General features: G+C 39.0%; 1 protein-coding gene across 2 annotated transcripts; it reads right to left on the minus strand.

The window, feature by feature from the left end:
• Positions 1 to 750: 750 nt before the first annotated feature.
• Positions 751 to 18,747, minus strand: aifm1 (apoptosis inducing factor, mitochondria associated 1). Of its 2 annotated transcripts, XM_015391464.1 has the most exons (19): positions 18,665 to 18,747; positions 18,174 to 18,297; positions 11,728 to 11,858; positions 11,489 to 11,609; positions 11,370 to 11,393; positions 9,635 to 9,718; positions 7,456 to 7,571; positions 7,243 to 7,373; positions 5,616 to 5,706; positions 5,409 to 5,493; positions 5,263 to 5,339; positions 5,011 to 5,119; positions 4,791 to 4,898; positions 4,616 to 4,704; positions 4,392 to 4,532; positions 3,397 to 3,539; positions 2,759 to 2,883; positions 1,183 to 1,370; positions 1,024 to 1,095 (listed from the first exon to the last, which is right to left on the minus strand). In XM_015391464.1, exons 2-19 carry the CDS (start codon positions 18,259 to 18,261, stop codon positions 1,024 to 1,026), a joined length of 1,923 nt encoding a protein of 640 aa, XP_015246950.1. In that variant the 5' UTR covers positions 18,262 to 18,297; positions 18,665 to 18,747. The 2 variants fall into 2 exon arrangements, with proteins under 2 accessions (XP_015246949.1, XP_015246950.1); XM_015391463.1 differs by lacking the exon at positions 18,665 to 18,747 and having other exon boundaries at positions 751 to 1,095; positions 18,174 to 18,400.
• Positions 18,748 to 21,678: the final 2,931 nt, after the last annotated feature.

The following is a 21,678-nucleotide window of genomic DNA, read 5'->3' on the forward strand; positions in this document are numbered from 1 at the left end:
AGTCTCTGGTCTGTTTTTATCTCATTTTTGTTATGAAGGAAAATGTAAAGCCAGATGCTGAAGCTCATGTTTACTCCCCGCACGCACAGGAGGCGGCAGCTCCAACCACTTACTCGTGTAAAATTAATGTCAGACAACGCGATGGGATGTAACGGCTGCACGTGTTCGCCTCGCACTTGAAAGCCCCTTCTGCACTTTGCTTTGGAGCCCAGTGTCAAATGAAATCAAGGATGTGTAATAAAATAAAGCACAAGAGCCTTCGTAATAACAAGGAGCCCAAAATGGAAAAAAAGAAAAAAATTCTGCATGCTTGCTCATTTTTTACTCTCAGAATAAAAAAAAAAATAGGCCAAGCTTCAATCTGGTCATTTTGTAGGAGTCGGACGCTAGATTTACCAAATATAAACTTTGTCACTTTTTAAACATCACCAGCTGTTCTATTTCACACAATAAAAAGTGTTTTTAAATGAGCTGAGACATTAATTGCTCCCTCCATCTCTTTAGGAAGCAAAATGCCACGCAACATGGACTGATTCAAATTCCTGAGGACAGATGGAGTTGAAGCCCACTGACTGCAACAACCACCTAAAACGATCACAGCTCTGGATGGAGGTCACTGCAGCTGCTCATCACTGCCATTATCTGGAGGCAAAGCTGAAAATAATCATCAAGTCCAATTTAAAAATAGCCTTTATTGTCGCTTTTCTTACATCAAGCTGCTCCAATCACACAGAGGGAGAGCAGTTCAGCTTTTTGTTTTTGTTTTTTTGGGGTGGGGGAAATCACACAAATGACGGTGAAAGGAAAAAATGATGAGGACTTCTTATGTGGGGGGTAAACCCAAACACAAGCAAAATAAAACAGCAGATACAAACTCCAAATATGAAAATATCAACAGTTTAATATACATTGATCCTCTCATTTGGTAGACATGTTTCGTTTTAACGAAGGTGGCGATCACTGCCAGAGTTCGCTCTTTCTATGAAGTTAAACTCTCTCCCCTGAGTGTCAGCCTCCAGCAGCTTAGTCCTCGTGGATGTTGAACAGCTTTGCCACCTCGTTCAGATCTGCATGCTCCTCTCCGTCCTTAATGATCTAAACGTTAACACCAGAAAAAGCTTTCAGTAAACAGATCTCTTCAATCCTTCCAGTAACATGCAGGAGAAAAGCACAGGGTAGTACCTTTCTGGCAATGGGCATCCTGTTAAACACGTTCCACAGGATGATCCCCACCACCACTTTGTCTCTCAGGTAGAAGATGACTCCTTTTCCGTATTCGTCCTTGTGCTGGACGGCAGGAGACGGCGTGGAAGAGGCCACTGCGCTGGAAGCAGTGTCCTCCGTCTCGCTCTCTGAGCGGATCCCCGTACCTGGAACACCATCAATATGAACCTTTGCTCACTTCATAACTTTCACTCTCATGCTACATTTACACCTGGAGCAGCAAAAACGCGTGTGCTGCTTCATTTTTTATGCTTGTACAAATTTAGTTGTGACGCGCGGCTGAAGCATCTTTGCTGCTCTAGCTGCGTGGTGAAAAAGTGGGTCTGATGCACGTTGGGCTGAGCTACTCTATCCTTTCTTTGCCTGTAACAATGGCAGCTATATTTGCTGTGATCAGTGGGTAAAAAGTAGCTTTAATATGTTTTAAAGTGAGAAAGTCCACCTGAAAACTTCATCTGTTCAGTCAGTTCATCAAGGTTACGATCCTGCCTTCAAATATTATTTTGCTGTTGGGTTCGCTCAGAGTCCCTGTATACTGGGGTTGAACTGTCTCTAGGAATCCTGTTCTACAGCAGCCTCTGGCCCAGTGGCCTCTCAGGGTTTTCCGCTACTGTTTGCAGCAGCTGGAAGTAGATGTTTACATTTTTCCTGTACGTAATCCAAACTTCAGGCACAAGATTAATAAAATTGAACATATTTTACTTGCAGGTTTCAACATTTTAAGTTAATTTAGGTAGGTGTTGATGAACTTTCTGTGGAGTGATCATAGTGATTTGTATTTTCCCAACTTCAGCAGCTGCTGCTTCTGAAGCGCGTTGCACGCGTCAGATGCTCAGAAGCTTATGACGCGCTGCTTCAGCTGCCACGACGCGCTGCTCCTGCTACTCAAAACGCGGTGCAGGACCTTTTGCTGCACCTTGATGTGTGTCAACCATTGACTTTGGATGTAAACTAGCTGCTTCTGCTGCCTGTGCTGCTTGTGGTGTGAACGTAGCATCAGCATTTATTTTTTCCACTGTATTATTATTTCCGCTCTAACAACACAGTCCTTGCCTTGCACCATACATGCCGCAGATCAGCACAAAGTGCAGCATGGTTCCCAAATGGAAGGAAAATGATCAATGTCTTTTTTTTTTTACATCAACACTTTGCATGTAGAAATTTATCAGAGCTTTTTCTCATGCTTTTTACCAACTTGTTTAGTAATAATACTGTCTTCTGTCTCTCAGTGCCTGCATCATTTATGTCCCAGTAAAAGAAAATATCTCTTGATTTACTTTTATTTTACTCAACCTTCTCTCAATAATCCCGTAATGCCCCTAATATAGCATCGACTTTCAAACGATCCCATTAATACTTTTTCAGGACTGATTATGAGTTTTCAGCCCTACTAATATGGGATTGTACAGATTTCTGAGCAGGGCTGAAAAAATCAAGGACGGGGACCGAAATGTAAATTTTCACAAAAAAGAAAAATAATTGCCCTAGAATTTGGCATATTTCAGTGCAATAACCAAACCAAGAGCGCTCGTACCCGACTCCTCAGTAGCAGCTTTGGGCGTGTCCTTAGCAGTGGCCTTGGCAAACACTCCTACTGTCGGCAGGCTGCTGTCAACGATCCCAATAGCCTCATAGCCGACATCGGGTCCCAGATCACTCCTGTGAAAACAACAGATCTCAGAACAGCCGCTTCAGAACCAAACTATTATGCTGCAGTAAATAAACCATAAGTAGAACAAACTACAACTAAAAATTAAGACTGAACGATTTTGGTAAAACTAAAAAAATTAAAAACTATTTTGCTTTGATTTGTCTTTGCACTAACCACTAGCATGTAAATGTTTCACTTCAGGGTTTCATAGTTTTCATGACCTTGAGTTTATTAAAGTTTATTTATCCAGAGGCCAATTTTATCAGGACTTTACTGTTACTGACTGTATTAAATTACTTACTTATAGTCTATGTTAAGCGAATTACTGCCACCTAGAGCTGGACTCATCAGCTTCTTACTTTTAATTGGAATATGACAAAAACTGAGTGGATTTGAATATTTCGTTTAGTTAAAATTGCAAATATATTGCAAATGCAATTAACTGAAAAGCCCTTCTAAAAAGTTAAAACACACAAACAAAAAAGAAAAATGATACGACTGCTTCTACATAATGAACCCACCAGAACATAGACTGATGCCAGTAAGGTTTGCTGGCTCCCGTCATGTTCTCTCCAGCGAGCCTCCCACTGACCACGGCATGGTCATGGTGCTCGACCCGCCGGCGGCCCAGCCTGATGTCATAGAAACAGGCTGCATCTCCAGCCTAATATAAAACAAAGAGGATGTTAGAAAAAAAGACCACTAAAGATAGTTTATAAGACTCAACATTAGGAACACAAACATGGCACCTTTTCCTACTAAACTTTTTCTTCCACTACCTTTCTAATAATATCCCTGAATGCAGGAGTCTAAACAATGACTTTATTTAACAATACGCTTTCTGGCTTCTCCACACTAATTTCTAGAAATCTGTAAAGTCATTTTTTCTCTGTAGGTCAAATTATTTCTATTACATATATATTACATATTTTAAATGATTATTCAGCACTTTGGTTTATGAGGAACTGAATGCTGTTGTAATTTACTGTATGTATAATATATCAATACTTTCTGAGACGAGGAAAAAAAAAATGCTTGTGGTTAAGATGGTCTTTAGGATTCAACAAACATTTGCTTCCTACAACTCATAAACTGGAAATTGATTTATTTTATTTGGTAATTTGTTCCATTAATAGAACCTCTATTAAAACAATTTTTTACATGTTTAAATCATAATCCCTGCAGATTATTTGGTGCCAGTGTTTTATTCTTTCTTTAAATAATCAAACTTGGAAGAGGTACATGCGACAGAACTGCGTTGGACCCAAAACTCATCTGACCAGAAGGGGGCACTATGATCAAACACTGAACATAGAATAGAACAGAAAATCCTTTTCATGTCCCACAATGGGGAAATTCTGGTGTTACAGCAGCAAAATGAATATAGAAAAAAAAAAAAAGGGAAAATATCCAAAATATCAAGAATTTAAACACCTTGAAAAACTAATGACACCAAAATTATATATAAAAAATCTTGGACATGGTTTAAATTCAGAAATGGTTTTTTTTCACATACCACCCAAATGTTGGACCTGGCTTGCAGCTCCGCATTGACCCGATAGCCACCGAAGTCAGAGTCCACCTCCAGACCGGCTGACTTAGCAAGGTCCACATTTGGCTCCAGGCCGACAGCAGCAACAATGTGATCCGTCTTCACCTGCAGGGCAAAGATGAACAGTTCAGTGAGGGGAAGGTCTGGTTCTTTAGACCAGGACATGTTTGGCTGAAATGGGAACCCACCAATCGTCCATCCTTGAGTTTGATTTCTAGTTTATCATCTTTGTAAGACACAGATTTGACCAGTGCTTCTGTGAGGACCTTCACACCCTCTAACAAAACATAGAAAAATGGTAATGAGAGGAAAAACAAAAACAAAGGTATTATATTAATATCACCAGGATAAATCAAGTTGTACCTTTCTTGACTTTTTCCGTTGTCCAGTTGCTCAGATATTCGGGGAGCACCTTGCCCATGTTGCCCTTCTCTGGGAACATCTGAATCACCTCTAACCCGGACTCTGTTGCTAAAAGCAGAGGGATGATGATGGACACATTAGCAGAAAGGTTTCTCCCTGTTACCTAGAACCATCAGTTTGATTTATCCTGAAACCTTCTCAGCTTGTCAAGCAGCCTTACATCTCCTGCCGAGCGCACAGGCCAGTTCGCTGCCCAGGAATCCACCTCCAATAATGGTGATGGACTGCTTGTTTCTCGACACATTGTCCAGCGCTTTAAAGTCTTCGATCTGTTATTAAAAATAAAATAAAAATTCAGGATCAAAACAATGAACTTATATAAATACTGACTATATTTTGAATTGTGATCCATCCAGCTTTGCAGAAATAAAACCCCTGCTAATCTAACGCCACCTAGTGGCCAAACTCTAACCTTGCGGAATAAAGTGGTCCTCTTCATCACCTCCTCTCCTGCTCTCTCGATTACCTGCAGATTCCTCGGGACCCCACCTGAAGAGAAAAGTCCTAATTAGATCCCATCATGCAGAAGTCAATTAAAACTACATCCTGAATGCTTACCAGTAGCAATTAAACACTTGTCATAAGAAATCTCTGTATCGTCGTCCAGTTTTACTTTGTTTCCTCTCACATCCATATGAACCACCTGAAATGCATAAAAATGTTGCATTATTAATGTCTGTGTCAGTGAGCTTGGATGCATCTAAATGAAAACATGTAAAGTTAGTCCAGCGTTTCATCCTATTACCATTAGCTCTATAAACCAACCTTTCTGCTAGCGAGGACCGCCACTCCCCCATTTTCAGCACTATTCAAATCCTCTGGATCGATGTAAAATGATGGCGGCTGAAAGTAGATGCTGTCAAATAAACACAGCAGGGTTAAAAGGAGCAGTAGCCAGAAGATATCAACCCTTTTTGGTCCAGTTTTAACCACAGATCATCAAAATAAAAGCTAATTTTGGAAAAAGTCATCACATGTCCAGGAATGAACGCACAACTGGCCTCCAAACTAACTTTATCCATCAGCAGCATGGCTACGGCCTGTCGGGGTCTGATTCCTTCTACTTAGTCAAACCCTCTAAAAAGCAGCTGAGAAAAAAAAAGGAAACCAGTCAATCAGTCTGCAGACCATACAGTTTTTGAAAAACTGCAGATGGAGGACTTTACTTCATTTTCTATTTTTCCATATTGTGGAGACAGAAAATAATCATGTTTGTGGAAAAAAAATATTCCTCTTTTATTTTCTTATTCCTCCCATCCTGTCGCCCTTTGCACAGCAAAAAAATTTAATAAAAGTACTAAAACAGTAGAATTTGTAAAAGTAATAACATTTCTGGCTGCATTTAAATACAGGAAGTACTTCTGCTGGTCTGGACTGGGCTGCCCAGGGCAGACTCCATCAAATAAATCTGGTAATAATGTTTTTGTCATGGCCGACTATTAATTACCTCTGGTCTCCATTTTAGACGCTAAATCAAACACTGAACAAGTCACAGGTCTGCATGTGAACCATCCAAATCTAAATACCTTCTGCCTAACTTTGTGTTTCTCTGTATTTATTCAGGTCTGCAAAGATAAAAGACCTTCAAATAAAACAGAATGATCACAACTGCAAGAAATGAGGAAAAAAAATGTAAAAAGAGGTATGGTTGGTGATATTTGCAATGTCATTGAACCATATTTTTATCACTTTCCTCCTGTTTATTAGTGCAAAAGAGCTTAAAAAATTTTTCTGGTTTGTTCATCAATGTCTGTCCTCCTGAGCAAACTTTTAAAATCATATCGGACACACCATTGATACACAAACACCAGCAGTGCAGACCTGGTTTGTTTGGGCATTTATTTAAATCAGTCCATGCATGTCTCCTGTTCTGTTTCCAATATCAGGAGTGGTTTAGCATCACACCTCTGGAGCCTAAAACATGCAAACATTAAATTGACTTTTTGTTCAGTAACTACAATCACTGCCCTGGAAGCACACAGAGTTTCACAATCTGTGGATGACCAGTTTCTAAGAACAGGGAGGTGAACTTTTTCTTTCTATGGACATTCAATTTTATTATTTTTGTGACATTTGCTGTTTGTTCCCATCAGTTTAATAGCCTCAGTAAGACACTATGAGGATTATTACTTGCAGCATAACACCAATGCATCTCCATCTATGCTAAACTGAACAAAAGCTAATCCCAGCATCTGTCCAGAACAATGACTGAACTTTCTAATAATGTCAGAAAGGTCATAAGTGAAATTCATCAACTAATTCAGAGCAAAGGAAACAACTCATAGTTAAGAGGGACATAGATATAAAATTGCTCAAAAACAAAGAGTTACTAAAAAGGTTGAAGTAAAAAAAACAAAACTACAAAGGTTGCATGAGAGGACTGGGAAACCACCTTCTCTCCTTCCCGTTCCACTGTTTGAACCTCAGAGTTTCTGTGACGCTTGGGTCGTCAGAGAACCACAGCTCCTTAGAGAGAGGAGGCCTCATATATGGAAGATCTGGCTCATCAGTCACGATCAGCACCTGCAGCAGCAGCAATGTTACCAGTGAGGAACACTAATTATTTTCTATACTTGTTTGATAAATACACAGAAGCCTGACTGACCTTGGCACCAGGGTCTCTGGCTCGGATAGAGCGAGCAGCAGCGAAAGAGGCCGTACCTCCACCAATCAGCAGGTAGGGGGCGTGTGAGGGCAGCTTTGGAGAGGCAGGTTTGGAGGCTATGTAAGAAAAAAGGAGCAGGTCAGAGGGATAAAAATAAGAAGCACAATCAGTCTATGATCCCATCATGGTAACGATCACGTCCAGTTGGAATAAAACTGGAGGGACAGAAGATCATTTACACAAGTCAAAAAACGCTCATCATTGCAGAATCAAATGGGGAACATCGAAATAGTAACTAGGAAAAAAACAGTGATTAGGAGTGACAAAGGACAACATCATTGTGGATTTGGTGCCATTTTACCACTAAAATCAAATCCACTAACAAACTTAAACTTAAATTCACTTTATTTATAAAGTGCCAATTCACAACACAAGTCATCTCAAGGCACTTTATAGTTCACCAGATCAAACAGTCAAATTGATTTAAAGTTTTCTATGTAAGGAAAACCAGTTGATTGCATTGACTCATTGACTCAAAGGCAATCCCTCACACCAAGCATGCTTGTAGCGACAGTGGAGAGGAAAAACTCCCTTTTAACAGGAAGAAACCTCCAGCACAACCAGGCTCAGTGTGATAACCATCTGCAGAGGCCGACTGGGGTTCAAGGAGACAGAAGCAGAGATACAAAAGGCAACTGTAAAAGCCCCCATCCAGGAAACACACAGGCAGGCAGACGAGCTGAAGAGAGCAGTCACCATCAGAGAAACAGGACTACACTGAAAAAAGGCCGATCTCCCACATCTATAAACAAAGGTGGTGATGATCTGATGATGATGATAGAGAGACAGAGACAGTCTGCATGCCTTAGTGCTCGTTTTATTCGCCTGTAGCCATGGAAGTGAATATCAAACCTCTGTTCTTTGGATGGGTTAGCCAATACTTTGGAATATATAATGAATTTTAAGCCCTCTTTGGGCCAATTTCAAACCTATGTTGACACGTATTGGGGGGGCACCTATCCTATGGTTTATCGTCTTACATCTCTACTCATGATGACAGTTTTGATTTACCTTCCAAACAATAAATATAAATCATAAACGATAAAGAAAAAATAAAACTGAACTGTTAATTTATTATTAATATTTCCATTTTTTGTCCTCATTTTTTTTTTTTTTTCATTTGGGTATTGGCCAATTCAAAATATGATTAAAACAGTTGATAAAGAATGTTCTTTATGTAGCTGGTGTCCTGAAGAAGCCTGTTTCAAATGTTTATATTTTTCTAGAATAGTGTTAGCCATACGATATCCGACCGAGCTGTGTGGCAGGCTGACCGAATACATTCTGGTGTTTAAAAGCAAATAAAGTATTCCTCTTTTAGAAACCCCATTTCTTTCAAGTTTCTGGACAGAAGAAATATTTGTCTTCGAAAACTCAACTTCTTCCCAGATGATGGATCCAGAACAAGAACTTTTTTTGTTCCTCACAGCGCTGGGAGAGAAACAAACCCCTGTTTTGGATCATTTTTATATCCCCTGTGGTTTGTCTCAAACTCCTGAGGTCATTCAGACCAAGTACTAGTTTAAAAACTTCAACCACCCTCTCATGTTTATTGTCAGGCATAAAGAAGATGTAGATCACACCACAGAAGGATGATTGTAAAAGGGTGCACTACAGTAACAGTAGGGGGTGCTGTTTTCTTCTCTGTCACCTGATCATAAACTGTAAATGCAAAACATGTAACATGCATAAATGAAGGTTTGCACTAATAATGGAGGGGATCCATGCTTTGATTCGGGAATATTTACACTAGCAGAACCACAACTGGAAAAGCAGCATAAATAAAAAAGTAGTCCAGCACAGATTCAGGCCTTCACAGAAAGTTCCTAAAAGGACACATGGCAGCAAACAGGCTGGCATATTTACAAAGAGAAAAAAAAAAAGTGACCTACAAAAAAACAGAAGTTAAGTTAGTTTCCAAAAGCTGCAGCGAAACTGTAAACAGTGTTACATAAAGATGCATGCGGCACAGCAGTGTCGTCGCGGTTCACTGGGGAACTTTCAAAGAATCTGGATAGAGACCACGGAATAAGAACAGAAAAACACTCGTGCAGTTTAACCTCAAAGGTAACAGTTTTAACAGGAGGCAGAGTAAACCATGCATGGGTTAAAAACTAACCTGGAGACTGTTCAGTGGTTTCGCTGGGAGCTGCTGCTTCGGCGACCTCAGCCGCTGGGACTTCAGGTTTCGGCTCTAGGTGGGCTGAGTAACAAACAGAAACACTGGATAACTTGTGTACTTCCTCTGCATTTGTTCTCTCTGGCTGTTAAAACAAATCCCCTCTTTAGGGAAAATAACATTTATCTTAAATGTAATATAAATGTTCCCTGATAATAATCAGATAAATCTAAAAATATCCTTTTTAGTTAAAGGGATTACCGTATTTTCACAATTTTTTCCCTCAAAATGTGCGGTGCGCCCTATGTGTGTTGTTACTGCGGATGTTGTTGAGACCACCATGAGAACGTTAAAGGGCGAAGTGTGGGTGTGGATTGTGTATAAAAGAACAGGTATGTGCTTTATTCAGAAGAGTATGTTAGGAGACCAGGTGTTTTTTCCACGCATCACCATCGCTGTTAATCTGTGACTCCATGCGTGCCCATCTCACAGCCGATGTGAAAAAAATGGTGAAACAAATGAACGCAGTGCTTGCTGTTATTGCGGGAGATCTGACAAAGGAACTTCAACCGCTCGAAATCGGTGTGAACCAGCCGTTCAAAGTAATGCTACGTTCACACCGGACGCAGCAGGAGTTTACATGCAAAGTCAATAGTTGACGCGCGTCAAGGCGCTGCAAAAGGTCCCGCAACGCGTTTTGAGCAGCAGGCGCAGCGCTTTGGGAGCGTTTAAGCATCTGACGCGCGTGATGCGCCGCAAACGCGCTGCTGCTTGAGATGGAAAAGAGCGCTGTGATCGCTCCTCTGAAACAGTTTATTAACACCTAACTTAACTTAAGATGCTGAAACCTGCCGACAGAATATGTTCGCTTTTATTATCCTGGTGCCTGCAGTTTGGATTATTTTGATGAAAAACACCTACCAGCCGCCTCGGTGAACCGCGAGGAGGCGACCCGGCCAGAGGCTGCTGTTGAATTAAGTTTTCAGGTGGATTTTCCCACTTAAAAACACATTAAAACTACTTTATTCCCACTGGTCACAGCAAATATAGCTGCAAGGCAAAGAAAGGATAGAGTAGCTCCGCCCAACGCGCGTCAGACACACTTTTGCACCGCGCAGCCAGAGCAGCAAAGCTGCTTCAGCCGCGCGTCAGAACTAAACTGGTACAATCTAAACTGCAGGCAGCAGGATAATAAAAGCCAACATATTCTGCCGGCAGATTTCTGCATTTTAAGTTAATTTATGCGTCAATAAACTGTTTCAGAGGAGTGATCACAGCGCTCTGTGTCATCAGCGATGTGTCTGTCTCACGGCCAGCTCCCAGGTTTGATTAATACTTTGTAATAAATACATGAATAAAGCACAAACATACTCAGTTTTGCTCCCGCTCTATTTTTAAATGCGCAGTAGAGGTATTTAAACGTAGTAGAGGACATGTACCTGTATATAAAACCCGCGCCCTATAATCCGGTGCGCCTTATGTGTGTGTTAAATACAGTAATGGCACACATAACTGAGACTGCGCCTTTTAGTACGGTGCGTCTTATGGTCGTGAAAATACGGTAATCATAATATGCATATGTGGCAGTAAAGAGGAAGCTGAACTGAGAGCTGCAGAGTCAGTTTCTCTAAAAAGAAAAAAAAAGACAAAAAAGCTTAAATGCTTTACATTGTCTACAATTCTTACTATGTGGAGGAAATCCTGATCTCATCTTAGACATAAAGGAAGCACTCACCCTCTGTCTGTGCAGCTTCAGCAGCTAAAGGACAAAGAGAAGCCCATCATTTTCCATACACATATATTTAAATGTCCCTATATAACAGAGATAAAGTTATTCCTGGATAAGGAGCTGACCAGGGGGTTCTGTTTGGAGCGGTGTGGCTGCTTGTTTCGCGGCTGATTTCTGCCTCCTGGAGGAGATCTCTGCCAAACGTTCCTGATGTCTTTGCTGGTCCCCCTTTAGGGTAACGACAGCCTGCAAAACATTAACAAAATAACTTTTCAACTTAGGAGCAGACTATGGGTTTTTATGCTTTCCAGACATTTAGGAATCCTTGTTTGTTGTTTTGCCACAACAGATTTAGCGTACTCACGTATGTTAGGCCACCAACAAAGGCTGCTCCGACTAGGAGGGCGTATTTCAGGTTGTCTCCACCTCCACCCGCTGGCCCCGTGGACATGTGAGCCACAGGCACACACAGTGGAGTTCTGGCATTGTTTAAGCCTGGAAAAAAGAATCATTTATAGAATTGCTCTGATATAAAGGACAAGACCATCAGTTAAAGAGCCTTCCTGATGATCCTTGTTTTTGGACTATTCTCTAGGAGAAACAAATACATAGTTTTTCCTCAACTGTTAAATGTTAAATGCATAAAACATGGGTAACCAATTAAAATTCAGTGGGGTCTGAATAACCAGTAAAGGTCTGGAGACATTTTTAATTATAATCTGTTAGTTTAAACAGAATTTAACACGGAAATAAAATGAGGTGTTTATGCATCCATGTTATACATTGAATAAAAAAAAAAAAATTATATATATATATATTTTAATTTTTTTTTTTTTTTTTAACATTTTCTATTTTAAAATCTAAAATGTTTGTTTAAGTAGAGTACAACAAAATTGGTAAATAGACAATTTCCTGATTCACATTTTTTACAAAAGCACCTGAACTGACCGTTTGTTTCTTCCTGTTTTATGGCTTAATGAGAGCAGTGGGCTTTATGCTGCCCTGCAAGGCTTTAAACCTGGGTTTGAATGGAGACAAAGCCATTATAAAGCACATATCAAGGTGCTCGTTTTGAGCCTGGATCCATATTTATTTATTTTTGATGCTGTTCATGGTGGTGAATCCTGCTTCACAGCAGCAGGTTGAGCCAAACATACTCAAAATGTGCAGGGTCATTTTGGAGCACACCATTTCACTCTTCTTTCACCAGTTCACCGCGGTTCTTCCAGCAGTCCACACTTTCTCTGCTTTCTTTTTCTCTTCCGTTTTCTTCTTTCCCATCACCTGGCTTGCCAAAGGTTTGCCTGCTGTGTCTAAAAGTAGCTGACAGCAGCAACACAGACTGACATCTCATTGGCTAATTTGTATCACATGGAGCCTGGAGCCTCCGGAGGGCTTTACCATATTAACAGGAGAAGCAGCGCAAGTGAAGTAAGACACTGTCATCAGACAACATGTGGTAATCTATAAATGTTTTAAATCAGGTTGAGTCCGGATGAGCAAGCAGGTGGGTCCAAATCCATTAATCCGTGACCTCTGGCATACAGCGAGAAAAGTCCATCTATTAATTTTCTTTTCCAGCATAATAATCTGGTGCAGGACCCTGCAGGGACTCTAATGCCAGTCAAACTAATAGCAGAGTTTCTTAAGTTCAGTCTAATATGGTTTTCTTCTCTCTTTCAAAGCTTAAACTCATAATTTAAGCTCTGGTAAATTCTCCTTCATAGAGTAATTTATAGCAGCCATTTGAATGAATATTCATGTTTTTATGACTACATGACCCAGAGAACCAGCAGAGAATAAACTCCAGGTCAACGCTGACCAGCTTCTTTGTCCTCTCCACAGCATGATTCTGCCGGCACCGTGTTCTAACATTAGGATGAAATGAACAGAATCACCCATGGTTTATAGCTTTAGCATGGCAGCCTAAAGGATTGAACATCGGCCTTTTGGACACGGTTGGGAATTTTTAGCACCCATAAACACCGGCGATAAAGATGGAACAACTGTTGACACAATGCCCACCTGAGCTAGAGATCTCTGCAGCTCCTCCAGAGTTACCAGACTGACTGCTTTCCTACTTAAAGCTTTATCTGCCCGACTGCGCTTCCATCCAGCTAAGTCCCAGATACTAAGAATGAGCTAAAATTCAAGCAGCGTGAGGAAAGCTTGTACACCCACAGTTTCTTCCCATCACTTTGAACATCATGCTTCAAGATATATATTATTTATGCTTCCCTTTTTCTGTTAAGACTTATGAGCATTTCTTCAACTGTTAAACTGACCTAATTCCCTTAAGAGTTTACATTAGAGCTGCATTTCCCAGCCCTCCTAAGTTGTTTGGCTAGGGAAACATTGACAGGTGCCTGGAAATCAATCATTTAAAACACTCTTGGAAAAATCTAATCTCTGTTGGACAATGTCAGGATGAAGAAGTTGCAGTGCTGCACCTTAGGTGAAGAAACAAGCGTTATAAAAGATCCATCCTCCCAGCAGAGGTTGGGCTTAATAACATCCCTGCTTCCAGCAAGCTCAATGAGTTGGTTACACCCCAGGTGTGAACATTATAGCTTTTATTTTTGCTTTTTTTTCAGCCACAGTTGTTAAATTTGTGGTTTTTAATCCATCACAGCTGGTAGAATGTTTTGGAGAATTGCATCGTATTTTTTTTCTCCTGAAATCTAAGGATTTCTCCTAATCTAAGGATTTGAATTTCAGCATTAAGAAGAGCTTTCCTCTCCATTCCTTCTAGCCTTAGTGATGTTAGATTGTTTTGCTCCGTTAGGGATAACTGATTTTACTGAATGTTTCGAGCTTCAGTCGGGAGGTAGCTTTTCTCCCTTCATTCCTGTTCCAAAAATAATCCTGTTTTTTTTTTTTTTAAGTGAACTTTCTTTAATTAAAGCTGGTAACATTTTAAACTAACTCTAAAGAGGAACTGTTTTAATGCTTAAAGCAGGTTTAAGTTGTCTTTACAAGATTCAGCCTCCATATGACTTCCATCCTAATTTCAGAATTGATGAATGATTATTTTAATAAAAAATAAAAAAAAGAGGGCAAACTACAACCAATTTTGTTTCAACAGAATGTTCTCTCACAGTTTAAAATTGTGAAAATAAATTCTATAGTTACAAATCTCTCCTTTTAATTCAGCTATATTATTTTTAGCTTTTTCCAAGGTCAGTTCAATCTGAAAAACTCACACGGAGAGAAAAGACAATTAGAAGAAATTTATTTTTATAAATACTTTGGCGCTCAGACCTTGGCAGGAAACATAGCACCGAATTTTGATAGATATGCATGAACAGGAGCAAAGCATAGGGCTTGTTTCCCTCCCAGGCCTGAAACTGGTGGTGGAGTGGAGATAGATGAAGTTGGTCAGTCTGTAGACTGCTGGTTAGAGAGACGGTCTGTTGAGCTTTATGGAGAGATCCAGTGGACTGCGTGAGCTGATACTAGAGCTTCACTCAGGGACCCGGAAGATGGAAGTCCAGTTGGATAACACAGGTTGAGAGAACCTGTCCATGATGAGCAAGCATGAAGCGACAGTGGAGAGGAAAAACTCTCCATTGGGAAGAAACCTCTGGCAGAACCAGACACTCTGAGTAAGTTTTAGCTACGATGGTGGAGAATGGGATGGAGGTGGGTTGAAACGGGGTCATCTGAGTGAAGTCAAACAGCCCAACACCGCCTGCGCACCAGGTAACAGACGAGTTGCTGATCAGAGGCCTTTTAAGATGAACTTTGGATGCCGATTGGCTCTCATGGAGGCGTGGTTCAAAGCTGATTGGCTGTGTCATAGGCAGATGAAGGCGAGTAATCAATTTATTCAGTTGAACTTCTGCCTATAGGGCTCCATTTAACAACAAATCTCTAAATCTGACTACTTTACAAGCCAAACAGATCCCCTAACAAAAATTACTGAGACTTTTATTCTTGGTCTATTGGCATTATATCCATGTCCCTTTAATACTGTTTTAGATTAATTAATTTGCATGAAATCTATGCCTGTAAAAAAGCATGCTAATACATATGTCCCAATATAAAATGCACCATTAAACCCCGGGCTTGCACTGTGAGGCAGGGTTCCTACGGCATAAGGCAGGACTTTTTTCAAGACTTTAAGACTTTTTAATGCCACTTTAAATAAAAAATTATACCTGGCTGTGCAGTATCGGCCCATACCGATACTATCTGTTTGAAATTGATCTGTGTGTGTACATATGAAGAACAGCATAATACTTAGATGTAGAACAATTTCCAACATGGTTTTGTAAAGCTGCTGCCTACCTTTGTGAAGCAGGAAAAAGACTAATAAAAGTGAATCCAGTAGAACTATTTATTGCCTACCTGGAATGGGTGACCATAGTTGAATAAACTTTTGGCTCTTAAAATGGTATCGGTGCCCTATTTGTCGGTACTGGCCAATACCGATACCACCATGTTAGTGTTGGATCGGGGCCCCTCCAGATACTATTGGTGCAACACAATTTGTAACAATTAGTAAACTGAATTCACTAACTTTTTTGTTCCCTTCTCAATCGCTCTACTTTCATTATCGGCGTACGGCCAAACATTATCCAGGGATTTGGTTCTACTGGCGCTGTTGTTGATGTGAGAGATGCTGTGGAGGCGTTGCAGAGACAAAGGTGGAACAGAATGGAGAAATACCTGCTGCTTCTCCATAACTTCATTTTGACTCTTTGAGTTTCCCACGTGTCTCCACTGTCTTGGTTCCCATCGTGCTTCATCTACATTCCCTGGCAGGAGTTTCAGCCATGCAGAAAACTCTTGGACAAATAGCCTATTTTTCGTTGAATTTAAACTTCCCCACGTTGTCCAGATAAAAAGTTAGTGGCACATCACACATAGGTCCAGCTGCAACATCATTTTTATTAGGGCTGGGTAAAAAAAAAATCGATTTAATCGATTTTGAATCGAGTCCTTTATATTTTTGCAAAATCGATGTCTAGGGAATGAGATTGATTAGTTTTATAGTGACGCGCGTGACGTTCCCATTAAAATGAGCAGGAAAGATGCACTTAAGATGACTTCAAGCCAGATAGCTGCAAACATATCCAATAGGTTGACTGGAGACGTTAAAAAATGGGGGCTGACCAGCAAACACCCTGTAGTTGTTACAGACAACGCTGCAAATATGGTTTGTTCAGTGAAGATAATGCAGCTGATGCATGTGTCCCCTCTGTGTCACGTCTGCTTGCTCGAGTGAGGCTTCGCCTTTTCACAAACAAGTTTGCACTTTTGAGACAGTTTTGTTCACATCTCAAGTTTAAACTGTCCGATTTACAAGTTTGCATTTTGTGTTTAATATGAAAGGGGAAAAAAAATACATGAGTATTTTGAAAAACAGTTGAACCATTTTCATTAATGTAAAAACAGATTGAATTGAAATTAATGGATTTAGAACTGTATGAATCAAACTCAAATCGATTCAGGACTTTTGCGAAAATACCCAGCCCTAGATTTAATTGGTTCCGCTATCGGGACGGAACCAATAATAGTTACAGCGAGCTGTTTTCGTAAATGTAAGAAAAAATTATTGTAACGCAAATAAAATCCTATTTATGATATGGCAACAATTTTAAGACCTAAGAAAGACTAATTTCAGACTTTTTAATACTAGGGTTGTCAAAAGTATCGATACTCATAAAAGTATCGATACTGAAACGTTGTATCCGGATACAATACTCATTTTCAAAAGTATCGTTACAGTGCTACCACCAGTGGCACCTAAAGTCATTCATCTAAAGTGCAGAATAGAGGACGATGCACTTTCTAAACACTGTGTGATTGAATACTTCTTTGCACTTTTCAGGTTCAGACTTTTTCTTTTGTAAGAGGTGCAGCTGCTGAAAATTATTATTGTTTCTTAACCGGTTCGGCTAGTGTCATTGTTATGTGAACAAAGCATAGCCAAGGAAGGAACACTTAATTTTAGTTTTGTAAGTTTTCATCAAGCTTGCTTAATATTGTGCACAGCGTACAACCTCAAAATATTGTTCTTAATGTATTTATTTATTGTATTTTATTTATTAATGAAAATATTTCTGTTGAATTTTGGAGTCTTTGTTTTTATCGTTGTGGTATCGAAAATGGTATCGATTATCGAATATTTTCCTCAGTGTCGGTATCGAGTTGAAAAGTGTAGTATCGTGCCAACCCTTTTTAATACCAATTAAGGCCTTGATTTTATATTGAAGAATTCAATGCCTTTTAAGAATTTTTAAGGATCTGCAGGAACCCTGGGGAGGAATAAATGGACACCTCTTGCAAATGAGGGCAGCAGAAACCCATGTTCATAAAGAATTAGGCTGGCTATAAATAGTAATAATAGTAATATTTTTTTTTTTTTTTTTTTTTTTTTTGGTGTTAGAATAGTCTTGCATACTATATGATGTAATTTCAGTGCCTGATCCAATCCTTCCAGGATCTCCCAAAGGGGGTGGAAATGTAATCACTGAGATAAGAGTGGATCCATGTGGTAGCAATCAGAAGGAAGGTCACAGAACATCTGTCTACTAAATAATGCTTTCTATGGGCCACATGTAACATCAAAAAAACAATAAACACTGAGTTTTAACTGTGTTAATCATTAAGAAACATGTGTGTCAACATGTCCTAATTAGCTAGTTAGCTTTCCATTAAAAACAAAGGTTATTTTAAAAACAACTATCACAAAAAAGCACCCAGAGCGGCAGAACGGCATCCTAATGTTTAGATTTATTAAATCAAAGCATCGTGTTAATAAGCTAACCGGAAGACTCCAAGGTAACCAATGAGTTAACCTACCTGTTCTCCTCACGTTCTGCCGGCAGACAGCTGACGAGGCTCTAGCTAGAGGGGTTAGCTTCTTCCATACAGTCCTACATGTCAGCATGGTGGCTCAGCTCTTCTCCAACTGCTCCCGGATACACTGCCGACAGGTCGGACACAAAGCTAGCTACAATTAAACAGGTCCGTTGGAGAACTAGCAGCCGCACACACTGCACGCCAAGGCCACAGACAGGTCATACGTTTCAATGGAGTGCTGGGTAATAGCAGACACTGTTTGGAGAAGGAGATTAGCCGCCTGTAACGGTTGCTAACCAGGATTACACCTTGGGGGGAAAAAGATGGCGGCGGAAATAAAACATCTCTAACGAGAAGGATGGCAAAGATTTAAGAACGCGTTATATATGTGTCTAATATATTAGCTTATATATATACAGTAAAATGTATACTCAAACACTTTAAATGTTTAAATGGAAGGGAAAACTTCAGGTTTGTGTCTGACACTTCACCTGGTATTCACTGTAGGTTCCTTCTTTCCAAGCTCTCTGGTCAGCAGCGCAAAGTTTACTTCTTCTTCTTGACTTGTGAGCAACTGGAGATTGTTTGAAGACGCTGCTGCCCCCTGCTGTTCATATTATAGGATCACTTTTTAAACCGTTTGTCCAGACTAACAAGGAATGGAGCTATGTTGGAATCTCATACAGGGCTGTCAACTCTCACCCATTGGGAGTTGTCACACTAAAAATGACAGAAATTAAAACTCAACTCCGTCTAGTTTAATAATCTCCAGTTGGAATTTAGGAATCAATTTTTTGGTCCATTGAATATGTTTAAAAACTTAATTTCCATCATATCTGCCAAAACTGAAACATCCAAAGAAGTGCTGCCTCCTGACATGGTGAGATTTTATAAAATCTACAGCCTCCTAGAAGGTCTGAGCCGTTTTGTCAATAGTGAGAAAAACTAATAACATAATGAATTAAGATTTTTAATCTTTAGCCTATTACCAAATATTCACACACAGTGAAGTTTGCATAGGTTTCAATTGCCCTGGTTCCTGTATCAGTGCCAGTAATCCAGTAATAGCTTATTAGTTCCCCATTGTTTATTTTACTTGAACTGCAGAGAATAATTAATGACCGAAGTTGTGAAATTTTTAGCTTAAAGTATTTTTAAGATGCAAGTATTTCAGTAGGGGCCATTGCTTTACTTCAATTCTCTAAAAATCACCAGAATGTAGAAAATAATGTATATTGTGAGGAAAAATGTTCCACATAACTACAGACCACTTATTGTTACTCAAAATTCTTCATTCACAAACAGAGATTACTAAAATCACCACCGATTTTTAGTATTTATTTTATCTGAATTCCATTTAAATCTGAAATCTCTAACATATTAAAAATTATGAAGACCTGTATAAAATGTTGATAGAACTTCCTACTAATGGACATTAATACTGAACCCCTTTTTTACGCATTTTGTCGTTTTATGTTGAAATAATGTTGACTTAATATTCTCAATACCTAGATGTACCTTTTAATGCATTTTGTTCTTTTGAATTACTGTTAAGTGCCAGATTTGTTTGAACATATATTGATATAATAATAATAATAATAATAAAAAAAAAAAAATATTGCTCTCATAGTCCAAGACAGAGTCTCCATATCTAGTCTTTTTATCTATTTGCCTTGGACATAGTAATTACATTGCACAGATGCATTAATTTCTTCAAAAAAGGATGAATTTTATACATTTGTTAGTAAACTAAATCAGTTAAAAAACAAATTTATTAAAAAACACACTACCAATGAGGTTACAAAGGATGGTAAAAAATAATAATAAAAAAGATCATACAAAAACACCATTATGAGACCTTAAATAGTACAATTTACTCCCATTTAGAACACTAATAGAACCCATGCAACTATAAAAGATGCATTAACCTCAGTGACTTTCCATTCTCCTGGACATGTTCATCCTGTGCTCTCTTATTAAAGATAAGTTTAACTGATAAAGGAAGGACTGAATGCTTCAAGAGAAGAAGTTCAGTAAAAAAAAAATGGATCTGTTCAAACAGAGTGTGTCTGTCTCAGGATGTGCTGTTCAAATATAGAGCAGCTGTTGTAGTAATAACCTTTTTGGTGTCTTAATCAAATAAAAAAATCTGAGCCTTTGATTTTATAGTTAAGTAACCAAATCTGCATGCAATGCCATTCCTTAAAAGCAGATTCAATTATCCTTTTTTTTTTTAAATAAAGAGCTTAATTTCATGAAATGCATTTCAAATGTAAATAAATAAAAAATGAACTCCACTTTTCTTAACGAGTGAAGCTCAAGGTTGCTCTGATGCACCTGACCCTCTCCACCGAGGACTTCATCATCTAGGTTTAGGGCTGCCTCTTTCCTGACCGTGGATCCGGTACATATTAACCTATAACATACTCAGATTACTTGACATTGAACAGCTTACCAAGCTGACTATATGTGTTATTATTTTACAGTGTAATTCATAATTAATTTGCGGTTTTACATAGTAGTGCATAATATTTTTTCTCTCAACCTTCTCCATTAAAGCCAGCATAGATGACCTAATATGTAGGTGAACTAGTCAGCCGTTAGGGCCTATTTAAGGAGCCCCAGTGACAGTTTAAAATATTTCATTATGCAAAACAAAACCGTGTAAAACCTAATTTAATAATAAAATGTTTCTATATTGTTTAAACAAATAAGCCCTAAATTTCAGTTGATGATTTCACTGTCTGCCATGATGTATGTGAGAAATCATTAAATGTAAATAATTAGGGACGCATCTATCCATCGTTCTACAAACTATATGTGTATTTTGTAGATATGTGCAATGTATTTTATTATATAAAGATTTCTTTATTGAAGTTTAGAATTTTTGGCCTTCTTTACTTTTTTTTTACTATTTGTTAAATAGATAACCTCATAGATTATAATTTGGGTCTCTTTATGAGATAATTTAAGTAAGATTCTCTTTTGTTCTGCTGCATTAATTTGTACCTTTTTTTTATACCTTTATTGACATTATTCTAGTATAGATATTTTTGACAGTCGAAATACGTTTACCAGTGCACAGAATCTTTCTCCATCCTCTTGCTTTGTACCAATGTCTCCTTTTGGGGCCACGATAACTGGAGAAATGTTTGCGTGTCAGTTTGCACCTGACTATCAAAACTCATTAAAAAAAAAGACAAAAAACTGCAGTCACAATTCCAGACTTTCAGATTTGTAAACTCACTTTGCATGTTGGCATTATATAAATATGCATATTCTGGATCCATTATTTTGTGTGGTGTTGTCATTAGAATATGATTTGCATAATGCTGAAGGCCCACACCCCAAAAAAGAAAGGCTTGCATGTGCCGCTTAATTCTTCTGCTATATTTTATCTGCTATAGTTTAACCTCTTCAGACCTGCATTTTGCATTTGGGCCAAAAAGTTTTTTCAACCGATTCTGTCTCCTCTTTAACATAAAAAAGTGATTTATATATATAT

Source organism: Cyprinodon variegatus, unplaced genomic scaffold (assembly GCF_000732505.1).
Source record: "Cyprinodon variegatus isolate N-32 unplaced genomic scaffold, C_variegatus-1.0 Scaffold542, whole genome shotgun sequence".
In the NCBI taxonomy this organism is placed as follows: Eukaryota; Metazoa; Chordata; class Actinopteri; order Cyprinodontiformes; family Cyprinodontidae; genus Cyprinodon; species Cyprinodon variegatus.

Coding starts and splice junctions, on each gene's coding strand:
- aifm1 (XM_015391463.1), bottom strand. CDS start 18,261: ATGCTGACATGTAGGACTGTATGGAAGAAGCTAACCCCTCTAGCTAGA. Junction 5,707..7,242: donor TGGAACGGGAAGGAGAGAAG/GTGGTTTCCCAG, acceptor TTTATTTGACAG/CATCTACTTTCAGCCGCCAT. Junction 4,533..4,615: donor AACTCAAGGATGGACGATTG/GTGGGTTCCCAT, acceptor TTTGCCCTGCAG/GTGAAGACGGATCACATTGT.